At 43.5% G+C, this 24,296-nt stretch overlaps 1 protein-coding gene across 4 annotated transcripts in view; it reads left to right on the top strand.

Moving 5' to 3' along the window:
* DNAH3 (dynein axonemal heavy chain 3) overlaps positions 1-24,296 on the top strand; it is a 168,115-nt gene that overhangs the window by 134,575 nt on the left and 9,244 nt on the right. For all 4 annotated transcript variants that reach the window (XM_042921633.1, XM_042921636.1, XM_042921634.1 and 1 more), the window contains 5 exons: positions 4,440-4,638; positions 7,684-9,825; positions 16,656-16,881; positions 19,228-19,472; positions 21,054-21,170. In XM_042921633.1, the coding sequence (XP_042777567.1) occupies positions 4,440-4,638; positions 7,684-9,825; positions 16,656-16,881; positions 19,228-19,472; positions 21,054-21,170 (2,929 nt within the window). The remainder of the gene's footprint in view (positions 1-4,439; positions 4,639-7,683; positions 9,826-16,655; positions 16,882-19,227; positions 19,473-21,053; positions 21,171-24,296) is intronic.

Genomic DNA, 24,296 nt, shown 5'->3' on the forward strand with positions numbered 1-24,296 from the left:
TAGGTTAAATACATCATGGGGCACCTTCTTGCAAAGGACTGGCTTTTCTCCAGTGAGTCCTGAGACCTGGCCTCTCATAGGTTCCTTTAGATCCAATCCCTGATCTCAGAGTCACACAGTGAAGGCCCTGGGTGAGAGAGGTGTGCTCATTCATGTCCCAGTGACATAGACAAGAGGCCACTGGAACCATAGAAGATGGTGACCACCAGGAACCATAATCCAGCAGGTGTTTTGCCATTCTGTGACAAGATGATAGTAATAGCTACTACTCTTAAGCACCACGGTGGTTTCTTGCAGTCCTTCATTTAACAAATACTTACCGAACACTTGCTGTGTGCTAGTGCCTTTCCAGGCAGTGGGGGGTGAAATGTGAACAAGACAGACAAAATCCCTTCCCTCATGGAGACTGTATTCTCTCATACTTGATATACCATTGCCTTTTATCATTGCAGCAGCCCTGCAAGGCAAATGATAGCATTCCCAGCTTACATATAAGGAAATTATGGTACTGGAACTTAAATGATTTGTCCAAGGTCATGTGGCTACCAAGTGACTGAATCTGGGAGTGTATATTTACCCTGTGACACACACAGTATTTTTTTTAAGTCTGAAACAATCTTCAACTTTTAAAAATTAGGAGATTTCAAGTAAAAATTGTGAATGTTCAGTTTTTCTTGGGGAAAAAAAATCAAGCATTCTGGCAACATTGGACCTGCATTTCTGGGTTACACCCATCAGCAGTATTGAATAGATGATGCCCCATGTGTCTTCCAGTTCCCCAAAGCCCCACCCAGCCCACTTCCCACAGTCACATCATGGGCCTGGCCCCTGTAGGCACAGGAATTTGCAGTTCCTCCGTGGTTTAATATTATAATTGGGCACATCAGGCTCAGTATTTTTTCTGTCCCTTTTCTAACCTCAGTTTTCTTGCCTATTAAGTGAGGATAGTAAAAGAAAAACAGGTAAATTTTGTAGCACATGTCCAGCACACCGAGTTTAGTGGTGCGTATTCTCCAAAACTGTTATTTACCTTGTACCAAGTGGATTTACCTATTTAATAAAGGACAGTCTCTTTCCAAATATGGGTACCATCACTGGATTCTACTCCACAGCGTCAGGGGAAAACAGGGACTTGCTGGAGCAGGAGGGAGGGAGGTGACATGGAGACGACCCACCACACCCATTCCTGGGCAGTAAACTGCTACTTTGGGTTTCAGTGTCAAGGGTAAGGTCTGATGTTTTGCCATGTCATCCCTGAGTGTCGGAAATGACACCCTGGAGGTGAGTCAGGAGGTGTACCCAGGAAGGAGGAAGATGCTGTGCTTGCTCTGAGTTTTCCTGAGGACCAGAACCCCTCCTTGAACTTCTCAGAGCTACAGTCCCTCTCTATACAAGGATTATAATTTCCTCCTATCTCCTCCCACCCCTAGAAAGGAGGTAACCTGGGAAAGCCCCCAGTGTGGTAGCCCCTGCAGCAGAGAGGCTCAGCCATGCAAGTGAAATCTATCCAGGGACAGTGAGGAGACTGGCAGAGAAAGAGGCCCAAATACTTGCTTCCCAAGTACAATAGTTCACTTACAGCAGTCATTTCTTTTAAGTGAATGAATCATTTCTTTTCCCCCTAATGAGGATAATAACTGATTCCAGAATTGCTGCAGAGTTGATTGTGTTTCTTGAGAGTGCACCGTGCTTTATACCTTTCAAAGGGCCCTGCTGCTCCTTGAATTGCTAAGCAACTGGGGTCATTTTTAATCAATGTTTTTTATCATAGAAACAAATGATGTAACAGTAATAACACGTATGAAAGATTATTTAAGAACTCAGCTTTAACATCTTTTTGATTTCCCAAGTTTCCTTCTAGCCCCTGTCTATACACATGGATAGTTTTATATTATTGCAGTCACACCATAATTGCAATTTGCATCATGCTTATTTATTTCCTTAACATCCTATCACACCTGTTTTTTCAAAATGTCATATAATCATTTCAGTGACCATTTTAACTAAGTTCTTCTCTCATCAAGTAGCCATTCCCCCATTGGGCACCAAAGTCTGTTCCTTCCTGCCATGTTTTCAGTTTCGAGAGTGTAAGCTGGAGTCTCTCAACAGAGCTGTGTGTCAGAATCACCTCTGGAGTTTTAAAAAGGCGGTGCTGAGGCCTCGCCCAGATTGAATGAATCAGAATCTCGGGGCGTGGGGCCTGACCATGAGGATGGCCTTAAATGTTCTTCGGTGACTCTGAGGCAGAACCAGCGTTGAGAATCACTGTACACACAGTCTTATAATTAAAGCCTTTTTGCATCACTTGACAAACAAGCTTGCTGGTACCCAGGCCTTGCTCCTTAGGAAAGGGAGCAGAGCTCCTGGGCCACTGGAGGACAAGAAGCATGTGCGGGCCACTGGTTGTCTGGCACATGATAAGAAAGGAACATGAACTATTGGTGGCACCTGTGGGAACCTGGGATTATTGAAATTCCACCAAGAATCCAAAGCTGTGGCTGAGCCAACACCTTTGTTCTCCTCTGCCACCAACTTTATCTGAAGCTGACCATGAGAAACAGCAGGCTTTGGTTTCAGTTCTTTTCCTCTTGCATTGCACTCTGGCACTTATCCTAGGACTGAAGAGGGAGCAAACTGAGTTACCCCTGGGACTGGGCCATTTTTGCCATCTGAAGCAGAGCATTTCATTTTGATATTGGGAACATCTGACGTGGTTCATGGAGGGCATGGGTGTTGTTTTAGTATAATAAAGCCAAACAAAACATTGATGCAAGTTTATTTAAAAATCAGAAAACCTAAAATAAAGAATCCATGATATACACACATGAAGATACATACAAGTGCATGCAAGAAGGTGATGCCACCTTTATTTTGTTTGCCTACAATACACCTGTGGGATATGGACTTCAACACATGCTGCTTTGCCTAAGAATTGTTGTTCTCTTGTGAAGCTTCATTTCAGCTCTGGCTGTGTGACCATTTGTAGGGCAGGGCAACCAACAGTATTCACAGAGTGTGAACCAGGGTCCCCAAGTTGGAGCTTCATGACCGGGGCTAACTCATTTTGCCTACTGAGACCTTGTTTTTATTTTTGTTTATTTGGTAATTGGATTACTAAATAGCCTATAAGGTCCCTTCCAGTTCTAAAATCTTACAATGCTAAGCTTTCTTTAAAAAAAAATTGAGGGGCGCCTGGGTGGCTCATTCAGTTAAGTGTCGGACTTTAGCTCACATCATGTCATGGTTTGTGGGTTGGAGCCCTGTATCAGGCTCTGTGCTGACGGCTCAAAAATGAATAAACATTAAAAAAATTTTTTTAATTGAGATTTAATTCACATACCATTAATATCCACCTTTTTAAAATTTATTTTGAAAGATAGAGACAGAGAGGGTGGGGAAGGGCAGAGAGAGAGGGAGAGAGAAAATTCCAAGCAGGCTCTGCACTCTCATCACAGAGCCTGATGTGGGGCCTGAACTCATGAACCATGAGATTATGACCTGAGCTGAAACCAAGAGTTGGATGCTTAACTGACTAAGCCACCCAGGTGCCCTCCACCTTTTTAAGTTATGCAATTCAGAGGTGTTTAGTACAGTCACAGAGGTATACACTTATCACCATTAATTCTAGAACATTTTTGTCACCCCACAAGAAACCTAAACCTGTTAGCAGTCACTCGTCATTCCTCTCTCTCCCCCAGCCCTTGACAACCACTAACTCATTTTCTGCCTCTATGGATTTTCCTTTTCTGCACATTTCATGTAAATGGAGCCATATAGCAGGTGGCATTTTGTGTCTGGTTTCTTTCACTTAGCATGTTTTCCATGTTGTCACATGAATCAATACTTCATTCCTTTTTATGACTGAATAATATTTCATTGGATTAATCTCTGTTCCCATTCCTCATCCTTAAACTATTGCCTTAAACTCCACCCTATCCCCAAGCTTCACCTTATCCCTGACTCTACCCCTGCCTCATCTCTGAGCTACAGTACATTCCGGACCTCACCCCATCCCTGACCCTCCCCCACCCCTCCTGCCTTATTTTTCCCCCAAGCTTGCCCTAATCCCCTTCCCAGCCCCTGGGCCTCATCCTTTACTCCATTTCTCAACCCATCCTTGATCAGTGGGTATGAAGTTACCCACTGCATATATCTCTTGGGAACTTGTTTAGAATCCAAAGCTTGATTTTTTTTTTTTAGACCACAAATCAGGTGAATTCTCAAATGTCCAAGGCATCAAAACCACAGCCCTGAAAAGCCATGGATGCCTGCCTGCTGCCACTCAGTAGTTAGAGCCACCCTCCTGTGCAGAACTCCAGGAGGGGGCACCGTCCTGGAAGGACATGGAGGGGCAGGAAGAGCCTCTTCCAGTTTCCTCCAAGAGGTGAGCGCCTGGTGTGCCAGGCACTCATCCCTCTCTGTCCCTGTGCTGCCCACAGAATGAATGTGAGGGGGACCTGGCAGAGGCCATGCCGGCACTGGAGGCTGCACTTGCTGCCCTGGACACCCTGAACCCAGCAGACATCTCACTGGTGAAGTCCATGCAGAACCCGCCTGGCCCTGTCAAGCTGGTCATGGAGAGCATCTGCGTCATGAAAGGGCTAAAACCAGAGAGGAAGCCAGACTCCAGCGGCAGTGGTAACCCCCTTCAGCTCCCACCCCTCCCAGCAGCCTTCACAGGCTGTTTTCCCTGGCAGGAGGGGTACCATGCTCCCACCCACTGCCCCAGGCCTGCAAGCAGGGTCTGGAGTCCCAGAAGAGATCAGAAAGGTGCCAGGAGGTGCATACTCATCCACACAGCTCTCTCCTTCCTCACTTCTCTCAATCAGTAGGGAAAAGGCAGGTGTCTTTAGGCAAAGCTGAGCTTAGTCAAGGCCCCTGACTGAAAATCATTACAAAAATGAAGGCTGCAGAGACAAAAGGCTGACACAGAGTAGTGTGTGGTTGTGAGGGTGAGAAACAGAAAGAGCTAGAGAAAGAGAGAAACTGAGAGAAAACCAGAGAAGGAAACGCAGAGAATGAGACCGAGATACAGGGAGATGGAAAGAGATAGGCGCCTGGACTCACACGCACATGCTCAGGCATGCATATGTGCACAAAGAGATAATGAACTGGGCGAGATGTGAGGAGGGAGGAAGGCAGAGGGAACAGAAGAAGAGCTAGAAACAGTTAAAGGCAGAGAGAAAGGGGCAAAGGGAGGAAGACAAGGAATCAGAGACTTGGGCATAAGGGAGGAAAGAAAGCTCCTCATATAATTAAACCTAGAAGCATTAGTAGGTGAGTATTTGTCCTCCTTAAAATCCAAATTACATGTAGAACTTTGCATTATTAATAACAGTGTCTTAGAGCTAAACAAGGACTTTAAGAACCCATCTCAGTAATTTCCCTGCCTTTTGAATCCTCCTGTCCTGGGAACAGCCCTGATCTTCCTCCATTCCTTCTGAAAGGTTCTAAATCCCTGATCCCTCATTCAGGAGCCTCTGGCTTCTGCTTCCCACTGACTAACATTTCTTCTTCCCTGATTGGTGGCAGGCCAAAAACCACATGAAGAAGATAGAGGTGATCAGGAATGGACAGGCAGGAAGTAGACTTCACAGGAGAATCCCTTAGGGAAACACCTGAGTTGTAATAAGTTGACTGAGTAAGAATGAGCTAGTCCAGCACTTCTCCACCCTGTCTGCACCCTAGAACCACCTAGGGAGTGTAAAGAATGCTGAAGCCCGTGCCTGCATTCCTAGAGATTCTTACTCCGCTGGTCTTGGGTACAGACTGAGCTGTGTGTGTGTGTGTGTGTGTGTGTGTGTGTGTGTGTGTGTGTGTGTATTCAGCTTCCAGGTGATCTAAGGTGCAGCCAGCATGGAGAACTGCCAAGATACGCAAAGTATGGCCAAAGTCATGAAAGTTCATTCTCTTCTTGGATCACTTGATCAGCACAGGACCCACCATTCTCCTTTCTTTTTTTTTTTTTAAATTGAAGTGAATTGTGTGTATTATTCATTTATCGCACACAACTTTAGCCAGAACATTAAGACGGAGCATAAGACCATTTAATTCATTTTGGGTACCTTGAATTTAAATGAACCAGATCATTTTCCTGAATGCAGACAAAAACCTTCATGAGAAATATTTGTTTGGTTACTGTGCTTGCATTAGAAACAGGACACATCTGACCTATTGTACTTAATATGATTTCTCAAGTATAACTTTTTTTTGATTAACCTGAGGTTGGCAAGTGTTTACAATGCTGTGAGCCAAAAGGGCTTCTAACTCATTTCCAGCATGTCAACAAAAGGGATGCAGCCCCAGGTGGGATCAAGACTCGCTCAGTCATTGGCAGGATGGGTGCTGAGGAGAATAAGGGCCCTGCTTTGTTTCTGGACAGGGCAAGGATGGCCTTTTCTATAGTTACATGCTGCTTCCCCACCCTTGCTCTTTCTCTTGAGACTCACTCACAGGGACTGATTGGGTACCATCTAGCCCACCTCCCAGACTTCAAAAGGAGTATTCAGAGGCACCTGGGTGGTTCAGTCAGTTAAGCATCTGACTTCAGCTTAGGTCATGGCCTTATGGTTTGTGAGTCTGAGCCCCACATTGGGAGCCCCACAGCATGGAGCCCGTTTCAGATCCTCTGTCTCCCTCTTTCTGCCCCTCCCCCACTCTGTCACTCTCTGTCTCTCAAAAATAAATAAAACATTAAAATTACAGGTTGCATAAATGATGTAAAGGGAATCGACATTCCAGCAGCTGAGATGAAAGAAAATGCTGGGGGAGGGATAGAGTAGCCCAGTGTAGTGATAGAAATCTGGGGAAAGCTCTCAGTGGAAGTAACTTTAAAAAAAAATTGTTTTTAATGTTTATTTTTGAGGGAGAGAGAGACAGAGTGCAAACAGGGGAGGGGCAGAGAGAGAGAGAGACACAGAATCCGAAGTAGGCTCTATGCTCTGAGCTGTCAGCACAGAGCCTGATTCGAGTCTCGAACTCATGAAACGTGAGATATGGCCTTAGCTGAAGTCTCACATTTAACCCATTGAGCCACCCAGGTGCCCCTCAGTGGAGGTGACAATTGAACTGAAGTCTGGTTGAGAGCCAGCAGATGCTATTTACAGTCTAGGTCAAGGGCTTATGGTAGGGAAGCACTTAAGATCTTTGAGGAGTTGAAGAAGGTTCTGCCTGACTAAAGTCCAAGGAGCAAGGCCTCAAAGATGAGGTAGATGAGTTCAGTGGGCCTCCTGGACCATGGTAAGAAACTTAGATTTTTCTTTTTTTTTTTTAATTTAGATTTTATATTTTTAGAGCAATTTTAAGGTCACAGCAAAATTGAGAGAAGGGTACAGAGATTTCTCATATACCCCTAACCCACACACATGCATAGCATCCCCTGTTGTTGTAACAGAGTGGTACATTTGTTAAAATTGATGAACCTATTTTGACACATCATTAACACCCTGAGTCCATAGTTTATATTAGAGTTCACACTTGGTATTGTACATTTTATGGATTTGGACAAATATATAATGACATATATCCATCATTATGGTTATTAAACAGAGTATTTTCCTGCACTAAAAATGTTTGGTAGGACCTTGGATTTTTTTCCCCAAATATGAGTAGCCATTGCAAATCTTGAAGTCTCAGCCAGAATGTCTTAATAATAGTCCAATATCCATTTCTTGTTCCAAATAGGTAAAATGATAGAGGATTACTGGGGAGTTTCAAGAAAGATTCTTGGAGATCTGAAATTCTTGGAGAGTCTTAAGACATATGACAAAGACAACATCCCTCCAACGATCATGAAGCGGATCCGGGAAAGGTTCATCGATCACCCAGATTTCCAGCCAGCTGTCATTAAAAATGTGTCATCTGCCTGCGAAGGTCTGTGCAAGTGGGTGAGGGCCATGGAGGTGTATGATCGTGTGGCCAAAGTGGTGGCTCCCAAACGGGAGCGGCTGAGAGAGGCCGAGGGGAAGCTGGACGCACAGATGCAGAAACTGAACCAGAAGCGAGCAGAACTGAAGCTGGTGGAAGACCGCCTCCAGGCCCTGAATCTTGACTTTGAGGAGATGAACACCAAGAAAAGGACCTTGGAGGAAAACATTGAGATCTGCTCCCAGAAACTGATCAGAGCAGAAAAGCTGATCAGTGGTCTTGGGGGAGAGAAGGACAGATGGACAGAAGCCACCCGGCAGCTGGGGATCCGTTATACCAATCTAACAGGGGATGTGCTATTGTCCTCAGGGACTGTGGCTTACCTGGGGGCCTTTACAGTGGATTATCGGGCAAGGTGTCAGAAGCAGTGGTTGGCCCAGTGTAAGGACAAGGTCATCCCTGGCTCTAGTGACTTCAGTCTCAGCAACACATTAGGAGATCCTGTAAAAATCCGGGCCTGGCAGATTGCTGGGCTGCCCATTGACTCCTTCTCCATTGACAATGGCATCATTGTGTCCAATTCCAGACGCTGGGCCTTAATGATTGACCCTCAGGGGCAGGCCAATAAGTGGATCAAGAATATGGAGAAAGCAAATAAGCTCTCCGTCATCAAATTCTCAGATGCCAGCTATGTGAGGACGTTGGAAAACGCCCTGCAGTTTGGCACCCCCGTCCTGCTAGAAAATGTTGGAGAGGAGCTGGATGCATTTATTGAACCCATCTTGCTCAAGTCCACATTTAAGCAGCAAGGGGTTGAGTACATGAGGCTGGGTGAAAACATCATTGAATACTCCAGGGATTTTAAGTTATATATCACAACCCATTTGAGGAACCCACATTACCTCCCTGAAGTTGCTGTGAAAGTCTGCCTGCTCAACTTCATGATCACACCCTTAGGTCTCCAGGATCAGCTCCTTGGCATTGTGGCCGCCAAGGAGAAGCCAGAACTGGAAGAGAAGAAGAACAAGTTGATTGTAGAAAGCGCCAAGAACAAGAAACAGCTAAAAGAAATTGAAGATAAGATCTTGGAAGTCCTCTCCCTGTCTGAGGGCAACATCCTCGAGGATGAGACTGCCATCAAAGTTTTGTCCTCCTCCAAAATGCTGTCTGAGGAGATATCTGAGAAACAGAAAATTGCTTCAGTGACAGAAACACAGATCGATCAGACTCGGATGGGCTACAAGCCAGTGGCTGTCCATTCTGCCACCATCTTCTTCTGTATCTCTGACCTGGCCTACATCGAGCCAATGTACCAGTACTCCCTGACATGGTTCATAAACCTCTATGTGCATTCCCTGGCTCATAGCAATAAAAGTGAAGAACTGGACCGTCGCATTGAGTACATCATCGAACATTTTACCCTCAGCATCTACAACAATGTCTGCCGCTCTCTGTTTGAGAAGGACAAGCTACTTTTCTCTCTCCTCCTCACCATCGGCATCTTGAAAGAGAAAAAGCAAATTAATGAGGAGGTTTGGTATTTCCTTCTAACTGGAGGTGTCGCCCTGGACAACCCCTTCCCCAACCCAGTTCCTGAATGGCTGTCCGAGAAGGCGTGGGCGGAAGTGGTTCGTGCCTCGGCATTGCCCAAACTGAAAGGCCTGATGGAACATTTAGAACAAAATGCTGATGAGTGGAAGCTTATCTATGACTCCACCTGGCCCCATGAGGAGACATTCCCTGGATCTTGGAAGTTCCTTCAGGGATTGGAGAGGATGGTAATCCTACGATGTTTGCGGCCTGACAAAATGGTTCCAGCCATTCGGGAGTTCATCGCTGAGCACATGGGCAGTGTATACATTGAAGCCCCTACCTTTGATCTCCAGGAGTCCTACAATGATTCCAGTTGTTGTGCACCGTTGATTTTTGTGTTGTCTCCAGGTGCAGACCCAATGGCAGGTAAGGGCAGAATGTTGTGTGAAGAACATAAATACCCCAGGATGCATGAATGGATGACAACAGCATGTCCCTTCCAGCAGGAATCTCAAACTCAGATGCTTTGAAATGTGAACAGTTAACAGGTGAAGGTGAGGGTGAGGCCACTGAAAATTTCTTTTCCCACCTAAAGAAAGCAGCTCCTCTTCAGCCCCGAAGCACCATGCCATCTGATAATGTGAGCCCAGGAAGGCTAGGTCACCTGATTTTTCAAGAGAAATCAGAAATGCAGAAATCACCCATTTTTACATCCTGATAACTCATTCAAATTCTTTCCTAAAAATTGTGAGGGCCAGACCAGGACTAGATTTAGCCTACTGGGTGGTAGTTTATCATCTTCGTCCTAAATCATTTTCTAATACTATTGCCTCTCTAAATTAGGCTTTTCTCTTTTCTTTTAATTTTTAAATTAAAGTTTTTTTTAATGTTGGTTTATTTTGAGAGAGAGGGGGCATCTGGGTGGCTCAGTCAGATAAGCATCCGACTTTGGCTCAGGTCATGGTCTCATGGTTCGAGAGTTCAAGCCCCATGTCGGGCTCTGTGCTGACAGCTCAGAGCCTGGAGCCTGCTTCAGATTCTGTCTCTCCCTGTCTTTCTGCCCCTCCCCACTTGGTGCTCTGTCTCTCTGTCTCTCAAAAAGATAGATAAACATTTAAAAAAGAAGAAACATAGAAAGTGAGAGAGTGTGTGCCTATGCATGCGTGTGAGTTGAGGGGCAGAGAGAGAGAGGGAGAGAGAGAATCCTAAGCAGGTTCTGCACTGACAGTGTGGAGCCCAAAGTGGGGCTCAAACTTATGAACTGTGAGATCATGACTGAACAGAAATCAAGAGTCAGATGCTCAACCAGCTGAACCACCCAGGTGCCCCCAATTAAAGTGTAATGACTAATACTGTGTATAACTGTATATAGTAAAAAAAAAAAAAAAAAAATCAATGTGGAAAAGTATAGGACTGTGGCTCCACCAGGGCCATTTTGCCCCCTCAAGGGACATTTGGCAAAGTGGTGAAACGTTTTTTTGTCACAAGTATGGGGTGCTACTAGCATCCAGTAGATTGAGCCCAAGGACGCTACTAAACATCCTGCAGTGCACAGGACAATCCCCCGCAACAAAGGATTATTTGGCCCAAAATGTCAGTAGTGCTGAGGTTGAGAAACCCTTGTGTAGAGTGAAAGGTATATCTTCCTCCTAACCCTTCCAGAAGTAACCATTATTACTGGTTTGTGTATCTTTCCAGAAATCAATTATTGCATATTAACAGGTATGAGTTATTGACAGAAATAGATTTGTTTTCTGTTCCGCTGGATCTCAAAGCTTTCATTTTCTCTGTGGCTGAATGAAGAAAAGTACCAGAAATGCAAATGACAAGGTTGCCATTCTTTTGTAACCCCTGAGGTGTTTGACACTTATCCTGACCTGGATGGAAAGCTGGCAGCTGTGCACCAGGGAGGAAGTCGGAGGAGGGAGCTGAAACGAACTAGTACCCTTTCCACGCTCCCATACCACAGTGTTATTGTCAAAGATAAATTCATGGTCCCTTTCTAGTAGCTTTATTTTAACCCCTATGTCCTTTATGTGGCAGATTTAAATTAGAGCAATGAGGGTAAACCAGGAAAGGTAAAGAGAAATGGAGGAAAGGTCATAGTATGGTCTGTAAAATGATGATGTGCTGGCAAAGGATGGGCCAGGTGTGTCCAGTGGCATATGTTGCATATTCCTGTCTGTCTGTGCTAGAGGCCTGATCAGATTTAACTTGGATAACTTCCCAGGAGACCTCACGGGTACTGTGTCCCTTGTAGTGCCTCACACCAGGAAGCATATACTATCTGATTGTCTTTCCCTTTCTGATTAAGTTTTATCAGTGGACTCAGGCACTGTCATTGTGATCCACCTTCCCATTCTGCTTCCCTTGTAAAGTTTCCCATCAGCCTCACAGCTAATGTGATGGTTCTCAATCTTGGCTGCACAATGGAATCACCTAGTTTGAGGGGCAGGGGGCAGATTAAGAAAAACCTCCATGTGCATGCCACACCCTCAACCAATTAAATTAAAATCTTTGTCAATGAGGCTCAGGCATTGTGTTTTAGAAGCTTTTCAGGTAGGGGCGCCTGGGTGGCTCAGTTGGTTAAGTGTCCAACTTTGGCTCAGATTATGATCTCATGGTTCTTGGGTTTGAGCCCAGCGTCAGGGTCTGTACTGATAGTTCAGAGCCTGGAGCCTGCTTCAGATTCTGTGTCTCCCTCTCTCTGCCCTTCCCCTGCTTGCGTGCTCTCTCTTGCTCTCTCTCTCTCTCTCTCTCTGTCTCAAAAATAAACAATCATTAAAAAAAGAAAAAAGAAGTCTTTCAGATAATTCCAGTATGTTTTGGAAACAACTGACCTGATGATTTTAGTGGCCTTAAAAAAATCAGTCCCCAGATCCATTATTTCATTAGGGCTACAAAATGGTATTTTAATTCTGTCAACTATGTTTGCATTTATTCGCTGGAACTCCTCTATGAAGAAAAATTTCCTTGGTCAACTCTTTGGTTTACTCTGACTGTAGCTCAAAAAAGACCAGCAGAATAGACACTTGGTTCATTCTCTTGATTTCTCAAACTTCATATTAATAAATTAGTGCCCTGGGATCCTGTGAAGTTACTTAAGCAATAAGATTTTCTTTGTGCCATTGTGAATGCATAGATTTTAACATAGTGGGTGTTTCAAACATGGTGGTGTTTTTTTATTTACTATTCTTTTTGGTTTTCAAATCATTCAGTCTCTAGCCTGTAGGGGCCCCTTCATGCCTAGTAGTTTTCACATAACCCCAGTGGTTTTATATAGCATCCTTGCCGTATAGAATTAACATGTATTCTGGGCTCATCTTGTACAGACATTTCTTTAAGGAACTCCAGTTCTTTCAAAACAGGCCACAGGATTTGGAAACCACAATATGAGTACTACTGGATAGATCATTGATTGCAGACCTTACTGCTCACTAATTCTTTCTGGCTGTCTCTACCCTGTGCTTTTAATCAGTACTTTGAGTTTTTATCTGCAGTGACAGTGCTTTCCATTTCTAGAAGTTTTATTTGTTTTATTCCAAATCCATGTATTTCTTTTTTCGTAGGACTGTGAATTTTATTATGCTTTGTGGTCCTTCTTTATTGATTTTTAGATGTATTTCTTTCATGGTCTTTTTCAGAAATTATATTAATCTGCTAGGGCTGCTATAAATAAATATCAAAGACTCAGTGGTTTAAATAAGAGAGATTTATTTTCTCTCCATTCTGGAAACTAAACATCCAAAATCAAGGCATCGGCAGGGTTAATTTCTTCTGAGACCTTGGCTTGTTTGTGGCCAGTTTCTCCCTGTGTCATCTTCTCCCTATGTCTTTATATGGTCTTCTCTCTGTGAGTATGTCATTGTTCCAGTCTCCTCCTCTTTTAAGGACACCAGTCCTGTTGGATTAGGACCTGCCCTGTTGACCTCATTTTAACTTAATTACCTCTTTAAAGACCCCATCTCCAAATACAGCCACATTCTGAGGTCCTGGGAATTAGGGCTTCAACATATGGATTTGAAAGAGACATAATTGGGCTCATAACAGAGTTCGTATATAATCTGTGGAGTATAAATTCTCCTGATTGTTTTATGTGCTATCCCTTATAGTGATATATTTCCTCACGTAGCTTGTAATTTTTTATTGTGAGTTCACAATCAGCAATCTTGTGTTCTTTTGTGGGAGTCTCCTAATACCTTGGGTTTTAGGAGTGCCCTAACAGAACGACTTTGCATATGCAAACACTGATGCCCCAGGGGGGGTTGCCACTCTAGATCAATTTTTTTAAGTTTATTTATTTATTTTGAGAGAGACAGAGACAACATGAGCAGGGTGGGGCAAACAGAGAGGGAGAGAGAAGCCCAAGCAGGCTCCACACTGTCACACGGAGTGCATGACCTCACAGAGGCGCGTGCAGAGCCTGACACGGGGCTCAAACTCACGAAACCATGAGATCATGACCTGAGCCAAAATGGACAGTCGGGCGCTTAACCAACTAAGCCACCCAGGTGCCCCCATTCTATATCAATTTTATGGGAAATTTCTCAGTTGGGGAATCCCACCCACAGGTACTATAAACCCACACCCTTCATCCACATGTGGCATAGGCTTAGTGTTTTGTTTTCTCAGCAGAGAGTTATTTTTTCCACCAATGAGCTTCTGCATTGCTTCTAGACCAGTAGCCAGATTTCTGGCCACCTTAACATAAAGGTGCAGCCCTTTGAAGGTCCCAACTGTCTACAAAAGTCTCAGTTCTAGCCCCCCATTTCTTATGAGTGCAAAAGTTATGTGTCCACAATCACCCAACGTCCAGATTGGTTAAATAAAGTATGGTATATTCCAATCGTGAAATGCTATGTAACCATGAAAAAGAATAAGACTTTTCTGTAGATACAGGCATAACTTGTTTTATTGTGCTCTACCTTACTGCACTTTGCAGATCCGGTTTTTTTGTTTGTTTGTTTGTTTGTTTTGCACATTGAAGGTTTGTGGCAACCCTGCATCAAGCAACCTATCAGTTCCAGTTTTCTTGTTTTTTTTTTTTTAACGTTTATTTATTTTTGAGACAGAGAGAGACAGAGCATGAACAGGGGAGGGGCAGAGAGAGAGGGAGACACAGAATCTGAAACAGGCTCCAGGCTCTGAGCTGTCAGCACAGAGCCCGACGCGGGACTCGAACTCACAGATCGTGAGATCATGACCTGAGCCGAAGTCGGACGCTTAACCGACCAAGCCACCCAGGCGCCCCAGTTTTCTTATTTTTTTAAGAGAACAAATCTACACATTTATGTATGTATGTATGTATTTTTTTTAATGACAGAATGTCTAAGGAGAGTTTTTTTTTAGGAATATTTACTTATTTTTGAGAGTGAGAAAGCACATGTGTGCACACTAGCAGGGGAGGGACAGAGAGAGAGGGAGACAGAGGATCCGAAGCAGGCTCAGCACTGACAGCAGAGAGTCTGATGTGGGGCTTGAACTCACGAACTGGGAGATCATGACCTGAGCCGAAGTCGAATATTTGAGCAACCCGGGTACCTCTCAGTTAAGTTTAAATCCTTAAGGAGTACAGCATCACACAGATTTTTGTGGTCAGTGGCCTTAGCAGGAAGGTTGCTTTGAAACTTGGCACAAAACATGGCACTGTTTCCATGAGCATGAATTACTTTTCCCCAGAGTACTCTGGTTTTCTTCAGTTTGCCACCAGGAATTACTGTGTTGTTCTTTGCTTTGTACACATAAGCACATCTCTTGCGTAGATAGAATTCAGTTTCATGTTGAGCATAAACACCTTCAATTTTAAGAAGTGCCGTGTGCTCCCTCTGGTTCCAAAGAAAATTGGCCTTGGACCACAGCCTTCCAGACATATTTGTCGTTTTAGGAGTCCTGTTTCCAGCAGGCCGCCACAGGCTCCAAGATGACAGGAAGAGTATTGGTGCCATTTTTCCAACAACATTTGCTCACTTCATGTCTCTGGGTCACATTTTGGTAATTCTTGGCAATATTTCAAACTTTTCCATTGTTTTTCATGGTGATCTGTGATCAGTGATTGTAACTTACTGAAAGCTCAGATGATAGCATTTTTTAGCAATAAAATATTTTTAAATTAAGGTACATACATTGTTTCTTAGACATAATACTACTGCAAACTTAGTGGGTAATATTGTAGTGTAAACATAACTTTTATATGCACTGGGAGGCCAAAAAAAATCATTTGCTCATTTTATTGCATCATTCACTTTATTGCGATGGTTTGGAACCAAACCCGCAATATCTCTGAGCTGTGCCTGTATTGATGTGGAAAACATCTAAGTGAAAGAAGCAAGTGTAGTATTCTGCAGTTCACATAATAGTATATATGCATTTATTTAATGCATAAAATATGTTTGGAAGGATTCACAAAAAGCTAGTAACATTGGCTGCCTCAGAGGAAAAGAGAAGAGAAAGAGACTTACTTGAAATTTCACTGTACAAATGCCTATTTTTCTAGTAAAATACATTTGTAACAACCCAGTTTCTAGTTCTTTGGTTGTGTGTTCATCTCTTTAGTTTTGAGTTCCCTCTTCATTTTTGGCACCTGGGAAATTCTGTCTCTCAGACTCTGTTTTTTTGTTGTTGTTGTTATTGTTTGTATTATATAATTCAGTTTGTAATTTTTTTAAATAAAGAATGCCTGGGGCACCTGGCTGGCTCAGTTCAAAGAGAATGAGGCTCTTCATCTTGGGGTCATGAGTTCAAGCTCCATGCTGCGGGTAGAGATTACTTTAAAAAAAAAAACTTAGAGGGGCTCCTGGGTGGCTCAGTTGGTTGGTTAAGCATCTGACTTTGGCTCAGGTCATGATCTTGTGGTTCGTGGGCTCAAGCCCCAGGCTGGGCTCTGTGCTGACAGCTCAGAGCCTGGAGCCTGCTTCTGTGTCTCCCTCTCTCTCTGCCTGTCCCCTTCTCATGTTCTCTCTCTCTCCCTCTCTCTCTCTCTCTCTCTCTCAAAAATAAATAAACATTTTTTTAAACTTAAAAAAAAGAATGTCTATGTATTCAGAACAAAAGAGGAATCAATAGTAGCTTCATTCATCCTCTTAAAAGAAGTCTAAATCTTCCCCATAGAGATGCTTATTTTTGTAATTGACAGAAGCCAGTGAGTTTCTTTCTGAGTCCAGAATTTTGATGTAGCCCTTCTTTCTGCATAGTCCCTGTTAATATGGTCTTAGCTGGCCTGTCCTCTTTCAAAAAAACCCTTTTCTTCCTGGTCTCAGGCCTGCTGAAGTTTGCTGATGATCTTGGCATGGGAGGCACCAGAACACAGACCATCTCCCTTGGCCAAGGCCAAGGCTCAATTGCTGCCAAAATGATCAACACTGCCATCAAAGATGGCACCTGGGTGGTATTACAGAACTGCCACCTGGCCACAAGCTGGATGCCTACACTGGAGAAGATCTGTGAGGAGGTGATTGTTCCTGAAAGCACTAACATCAGATTCAGGTGAGGTGCTGCCCCACCACTACCTGTTTCCGGGCCCCAATCTTGAGCTCCAGATGTCATGCTGGTGGCTGGGAGTGCAAAGATGAGCAAACGCAGTTCTCATCTAGCAGAAAACAGACCATGGATGAATGATGTTGATGCCATGCAGTACCTGCTGTACTCGTTTGAATAAGAACCCTGGAGCACAGAAAAGGGAAGGGAAAGCTGGGGAGTGCCTAGAGACCTGACAGTTGCCTGGGGTTTTGAAAGATGATTGTTTTGCAGGAAGGACATTCCAGCTGGAAGGGATAGCATCTATAAAAGCAAAGATGCATATGAAGGAAACACTGAGAAGTTATTCTATGAATATGGGGTATATACTATGAGAAGTTGTTGGGGGATATAATAGGAGATGTGTCTGGGAAAGTAGATTAAATGTCAGTAAATCTGATTTTTAAAATTGTCATGGAAGAAATCTCACCTGTAGTGTAGGCACCAATGTCCATGCTGCTCTAACCTGTATTTCTTGGGCTCTGTGGAATTTTAATCAATACTGGAAAGAGCTACCTATTTTTTGTGTGAATTTTAAAGCCTAGCAAAACTGGGCCTCAATTTTTGCGTATACAAAATGATGAGATGAACCAGACAGACTTCAAAGCCCTTTTCAACTCAAATGTTCTCTTATTCCAGGCAAGAGGTCAGCGAACTACAGGCTGTAGTTCAAATACAGCCTGCTACCTGATTTGTATGGCCTATATGCTAAGAAGAGTTTTTACATTTTTAGATGGTTGAAAAAAAATCAAAACAACAATATTTCATGACACATGAAAATTATATGAAATTCAAATTTCAGTGTCCATAAATAAAGTTTTATTGAAATAGAGCCATGCTCATTCATATCCTGTCTATTGTGACTGCTTTCACAATATAAGTAGTTCTAACCGAAACCATATGGCCTGCAGAGCCTAAAAATTTACTCTTTGACCTTTTACAGGAAAGGTTTGCCAACTCCTGTTCTAGGCTACAAAGTTTGCTGGTTATTTTTTCTTTCTTTCTTTCTTTCTTTCTTTCTTCCTTTTTAATGTTTATTTTTGAGAGAGAGAGAGAGGGCACAAGTGGGGGAGGGGCAGAGAGAGAGGGAGACACAGAATCCAAAGCAGGCTCCGGGCTCTGAGCTATTAGCACAGAGCCCGACCCACGGCTTGAACTCACAAGCCATGAGATCATGACCTGAGCAAAAGTCAGATGCTTAACTCAGGTGCCCCTGGTTATTTTCATTTTAGTCATGTTTGCCTGAAAATAGGAAAGTGTTTGGTGTTTATTTACAAAGCCAGATTAGGCCATGGTTTATTATATACATGTAAGACTCCTATAAAATCCATAGAAGAGTTTAAAGGAATCCAATTAGTTTCAGGAATTCTGTTTGGTTTGGGATGGTGACTTGATTAAGTACCATCAATGATACAATGAACATTGAACAAAAAATTATTTATGCTGATATTATGGTCTTCTGTAATATGATCCTAACACAAAAGTTATTACCCCAAGTGCCTATAGGAGCCAGGAATAACATATATGAATGAAGAGGACTTGGCCACAGGAGATATTCCAGTTCCCACAGTACAGTGGCAGTCGTCATGGGCAGTCAGCCTCAGTGTTGGACATCAACGGAGAGTGGTGGGGACTGCAGTGAACTAGAGGCCCATGCATGACCTTTAGAGAAGAGCAGTGACTACCTAATACCAAGTGACTATTGCCATGCAGGAATGCAGGCCCCTTGTGTTCAGATTTTCTCATTATTTTAAAGGGAAGATGGGAATCTAGAATTTTAAAAGAAAGTCCCAGTTTTTTTAAAAGTTGGCAGCTACTTCAAACTATGTTGTAGCCTTGTGTTGGTTTGCATGGTATGAGCTAAATATCACCTAACTGCAGCCTGAAGTCAGACCTCAATCTACCTGTTTATGGCCTCTTCCCTTCCCTCCTGGCAACTCCTGGGGTGCCAGGTATCATACTGACCTAGTAGATTCTCAGGTAGTCTTGCAGGGGAGGAATATGGTGTGGTGTTTAAGATGGCCTTTGGAGTCAAGGAGCCTGAGTTCACATCCCATTTCAGTTGCTTCTAAGTGGTGTGTCCTTGAAAAGTCCAGTTGACCTCTGCATGCCTCCGTTTCCTCCCTGGTATAAGGGAATAGCTAATCCCTTCACATAGGGTGGCTGAGAGGCTCAAGGAAGGGACATACATTAAATTCTTATCATGGGGTTTGGCATCCAGTAGTGCTTAATAAATGGTGGCTATTATTTTTTGTTATCGCTTTTTAATATAACTTACTGCATTGCTCTAAATAGTTAGATCTGTTGTTCTTCCAGACTCTGGTTAACCAGCTATCCATCAGAGAAATTTCCAGTCAGCATTCTCCAAAATGGGATCAAAATGACCAACGAGCCCCCCAAAGGGCTGCGGGCCAACCTTTTGCGCTCCTATCTCAATGACCCCATCTCGGACCCCGTGTTTTTCCAAAGCTGTACAAAGGCAGTCATATGGCAGAAGCTGTTGTTCGGGCTATGTTTCTTCCACGCCATTGTTCAAGAAAGGAGAAACTTTGGACCCTTAGGTAAGTGATGACAGTGTACCTGGGCTGCTGGGGCACAGATCACAGACAAATGCAGGTATGTGTTCAAGTTTATACTCCGATAAGGTTGCCAGTAAAATGCTGTATAAGTATATTCCATGTAATATTTGGGACATACTTAGACTAAACATGATTTGTTTAAGTGAAATTAAAATTTCACTGACTGTCCTGTATTTTTATTTGATAAATTTGACAACCCTATAATTAGGTCACTATCAATGTCAAGAAAAGAGATGTTGCTCCAAAATTAGAGGTCTCCTAATTATTGAAGTAATATGTTAATGAAAAAATTGTAAGCCCTTCCCTTTGGTGAGTATTTGCCTATCTTAGGTACAATGGCCATTTTCCAGGGAGTTGTCACCAGGTAATTTATGAAATTTTGAGTAGTTCTCTAAACATGTGCATAACAATGAAGGAAGTACAACTGGGACATTTGCCTGTGCTTCTTCTTGAAAAACTAAAAATAAATTTCATTATTAACATATCCTGTCCATGGCCTAACTTACTACTTTATCTTAACTTAATGCTGTTGTGAGAGCAGAACATCCAACTGCTAAATACAGATTCCATATCCACATGGTTTAAAGGTTGGGCTACCTCTGATTTTGTTCAACAGCCTTGAAATGGCCCAAGGCGATGTATTTTCAGCTGTTCTTTTGGCTTAAATATGGAGGCAAACTGTCCTCTTGGTGATTCTCTCTGAGCATCTTCTTCCTTTCCTTCTCCCACCACCCACAGCCCCTGTTAGCTTCCCAGACCACCTGACCATTCCACTGAGGGGTACAGGGATGACACAGCCTGAGCTGGACACTCCCACCACATCTGTGTTTCATATACCATATTCTCCCACCACTATTCTCCCACCCATGCCAGATCTCCAAAAATCCATGTAAGAGTTTGGCTTAGAGCCAACAGGCCAGTTGTGGGTTTTTTTGCCAGAACACGAATTTTTTATTTTGCTAAATTTTTATTTGCATGTAAATGTTCAGGAGGAGATTAAATGTCCCTGCAGAGCACACATCCCACTGAACTCTGCTGTCTTACACTGTGCCCACTTCACATATTTATGTCACTTTTCCAGCCCCTCTGGGCATTTATCATTATACCCTTGAAAATACCCTTGATAGTTTCTTCAAGGCTGGCCATCCCATTTTTCCCATGAGCATGAGGAGGGGAATTCTCCAAGCTGATTTAGTTCTGTTGCCTAATCATAAGATATTGCTCTCTAGCTATGCTTTAGTGTTATTTTTGGAACCCTGTGCATTACCACAGTATTCCAGCCAGGGTGAATTATTCTCATTCCACAAATCCCAGCATATTAACATCTACCTTAACAAATGGGGAGATCCATAAGAAAATTGATTTTAGAATGGATGTTTTCTCAGGCAGAATGACTCCCACATTGGCAGTAAATGTCAAGGCTAATAGTTGGCCTGGTACTTGATATTCATGGGGCTGAAAGAGGCTGCTGCTCCACATGATGCTTAACTCTACAGCTCAATGTCTGAGTGGAATTATGAGCTCTTGGCACTGAAGTCTCTAATTCTTCTATGCTTTGTGCAGGCTGGAATATTCCTTATGAATTCAATGAATCTGACCTGCGGATTAGTATGCGGCAGATCCAGATGTTTCTGAACGACTACAAGGAGGTGCCATTTGACGCTCTGACTTACCTGACAGGTATTTCTGGGAGGAAGCTTTGCAGTTATAAATGTCCAGTATCCTACTCCACCCCTCTGCTCTTCTGGTTCCACCTCCATTCATTTATTTACTCAATCATTCTTTCAACAAACATTGAGCTCTTACTAATGCTGGCCACCATGACAGATATTATAAAAAATGAAGACACAATTCCTACCTTCAAGTGGCTCACAGTCCACAAAGGAAAAAATATATATAAAGAAATAAATGACAATACAGTCATAAATTCAGCAAGGGAAACATTTATAAAGATGAAAGGCAACGCAGTGATTAAATCTCAGGGATGGGGTAGGGGGTAATCATGGAATACTTCCTGAAGGCATAAAGGATGGGTTTTGAGGGATGAATAGGAGTTTTACAAGTGGAAGAAGAAAGCAGGGTAGGCAGTGGGAAAAAAGAAGGAGAACGTTCCCAGCACAGGTATCCTAAAGTGAAAACATCACTTGCTGTTTTATATTAAAGCAGTCTACAGTGACCTTTTATTAGTCACTCAGATATTTACTAGTACATGATATAGAAGAATGTAAATGGATAGAACTTGGTTGCTTCTCTCATGGAACACATCATGTAGGCCCAGAGATAGGAGATAAAATATAGATGGGTAAAGCGAGTGGAATACCATGGCGAAAGGTCAAAATGCAGCACAGTTGGAAAACCCTGGTGTCTTCAATATTACGGGGGCACCTGGGTGGCTCAGTCGGTTAAGAGTCCGACTTCGGCTCAGGTCATGATCTCGCGGTTTGTGAGTTCGAGCCCCTCGTCGGGCTTTGTGCTAACAGCTTGGAGCCTGGGGCCTGCTTCAGATTCTGTGTCTCCCTTTCTCTCTGCCCCTCCCCCACTCATGCTCTGTCTCTGTCTCAGAAATAAAAACATTAAAAAAAAATTTTTTTTTTAAAGATTACATACAAGTTCCTTCCTCAGCTCCATATGTTAAGGAGTTTGTGTGGATCCTTTCCCCGATTGTGTGGCAGATGCTCCATATATACACAATCATCACCTTGAGTCTTCACAGTAACCTTATGAGCTTCATGTTAGTGACCCCATTTTAGAGTCAATGAGACTGAGGCCTTAGAACAGTGATTCTCAACAAAGGGCAGTTTTGTCCCCCAGGGGACATTTGGCAATGTCTGGAGACATTTTTGCTTGCCACCACTAAATAGAGATGCTACTGGGTAGAGGCCAGGGATGCTGCTGAACACCCCACAACGCATAGAACAACCCTCACCACACAGAACTATCCAGTACAACTTGTTAATACTGCTAAGATTGAGAAATCGCACTTCAGAGTGATTAAGTTCGGTTGTAAAAGGTCACGTAGACCTTACTTAATGCAGTACACTGTCCCCTAAAATGAAACCCCAAGTGACATGCACAACATAAGCTCAGTGGATATTAGTTTGGTGAAAGAACTTCTCTAAAGAAGTGAGTCATTTTCCTCTCATTTCAGGTCACGCAGAAGCATATGCCAGGGCTGTTCTTCAGAATGCAGAATGAGTGCATACTTGCCCTAGGATAAGGTCTTAGTATGGGACTGCCTGGAGCCCATAAAGCAACCTGCCCTGACCGTGTCAGCCCACTGGAGGAGACTCACTTCCCACCTAGACCAGTCAGCATAGACTAATTAGGCCAGGAGAATCAACAACCCCCACATCTCAAGGGTGTAAGACATCTAAGGTCCATTTCTCAGCCACTCTACATGTCTGGGGTGAAATGGCAGGGGTCTGTGCTCATTGTGATTATCTATCTACCAGCTGACAGAAGCTCCACCCACTTTTGATGACGTGTCTCAGCTCATACTTGTGTGGTCACTGCCACAGGAATAGCACTGAAGGGCTCATGCCAGGAATTAAATGCACAAGAAGTTGTCTCCCATACCTGGCCCCCACAAGGGACCCAGAGAAGTGTAACTTGCCTATGTGCCTGGAAGGAAAGAAAAACCAGATGTGGATGATCATTAGAACTCTGTGCTGACACTAACCAAAGAGACAGGTCTTGTTTGAACAGTGGTTATCACATACAATGGGCCGAAGTCAATGCATTATTCATCTGGTACCCCCAGCCCTTTGGCAGGGAGAGTAGAGACCTTAGAGGAGACAAAAGCAAGGGTGCCTGGGTGGCTCAGTCGGTTAAGCTTCTGACTTCATCTCAGGTCATGATCTCATGGTGCATGAGTTCAGGCCCCACATTGTGCTCTTTGCTATCAGCACAGAGCCCACTTTGGCTCCTGTGTCCCCTGTTCCCTCTCTGCCCCACCCCTACTCTCTGCCCCTCCCCCACTCGAGTGTGTGCTTTCTTTCCACCCCCCCTCTCAAAAATAAATAAACAGTAGGGGTGCCTGGGTGGCTCACTCGGTTAAGTGTCCAACTTCATCTCAGGTCATGATCTCACAGTTGGTGGGCTCAAGCCCTGCATGGGGCTCTGTGCTGACAGCTCAGAGCCTGGAGCCTGCTTCAGATTCTGTGTCTCCCTCTCTCTCTGCCCCCCCTCTGCTCATGCTCTCTCTCGCTCTCAAAAATAAATAAACATTAAAAAAATTTAAAAAATAGCTGGGCTCCTTTAAAAAAATTAAAAAATTAAAAATAAATATTAAAAAAAGACAAAAGTACATCCTGGCTCCCATAGGAACTTGTGCTCTTGATACCAGAATAGACCTATAAGTAGCTATAAAGAAATCCACCTTTCTTCACAAACATAAAACCCAAAGCCTGCAAGGGTATCCCCTGGAGGAAAATTTGCTGATAAGGGTGTGGTGGCAGGACCTTGCACTATGACTCTGTGCCTGAGATTTACCTTTACTTGGGTTCACTTTTGGGTGCCCTCGAGCTCTGCCATGCTGACTTCAGTGAGGGAAAACCACTACGCCTTTGATGTTATATTTTTAATTGTTATATGTAATATAGTGCTATCAAAAGCTTGTTTATAGCTGAGACCAACCGTAATGTTCAAACTGAACTTTGCTAAACGCCTGGAAAAGTCCATAGAGAGAGCCTCAGAAATCTAGATAGTCTGGCTTAAGGTAAAACAGCATCTGCAGGGCTCAAATCACTCAAAAAGTAAATAGACCCTTACTCTGCCCTTAATGAGCCACCCATATCCTCCTCCTTC

Source organism: Panthera leo, chromosome E3 (genome assembly GCF_018350215.1).
Source record: "Panthera leo isolate Ple1 chromosome E3, P.leo_Ple1_pat1.1, whole genome shotgun sequence".
NCBI classification, from domain to species: Eukaryota; Metazoa; Chordata; class Mammalia; order Carnivora; family Felidae; genus Panthera; species Panthera leo.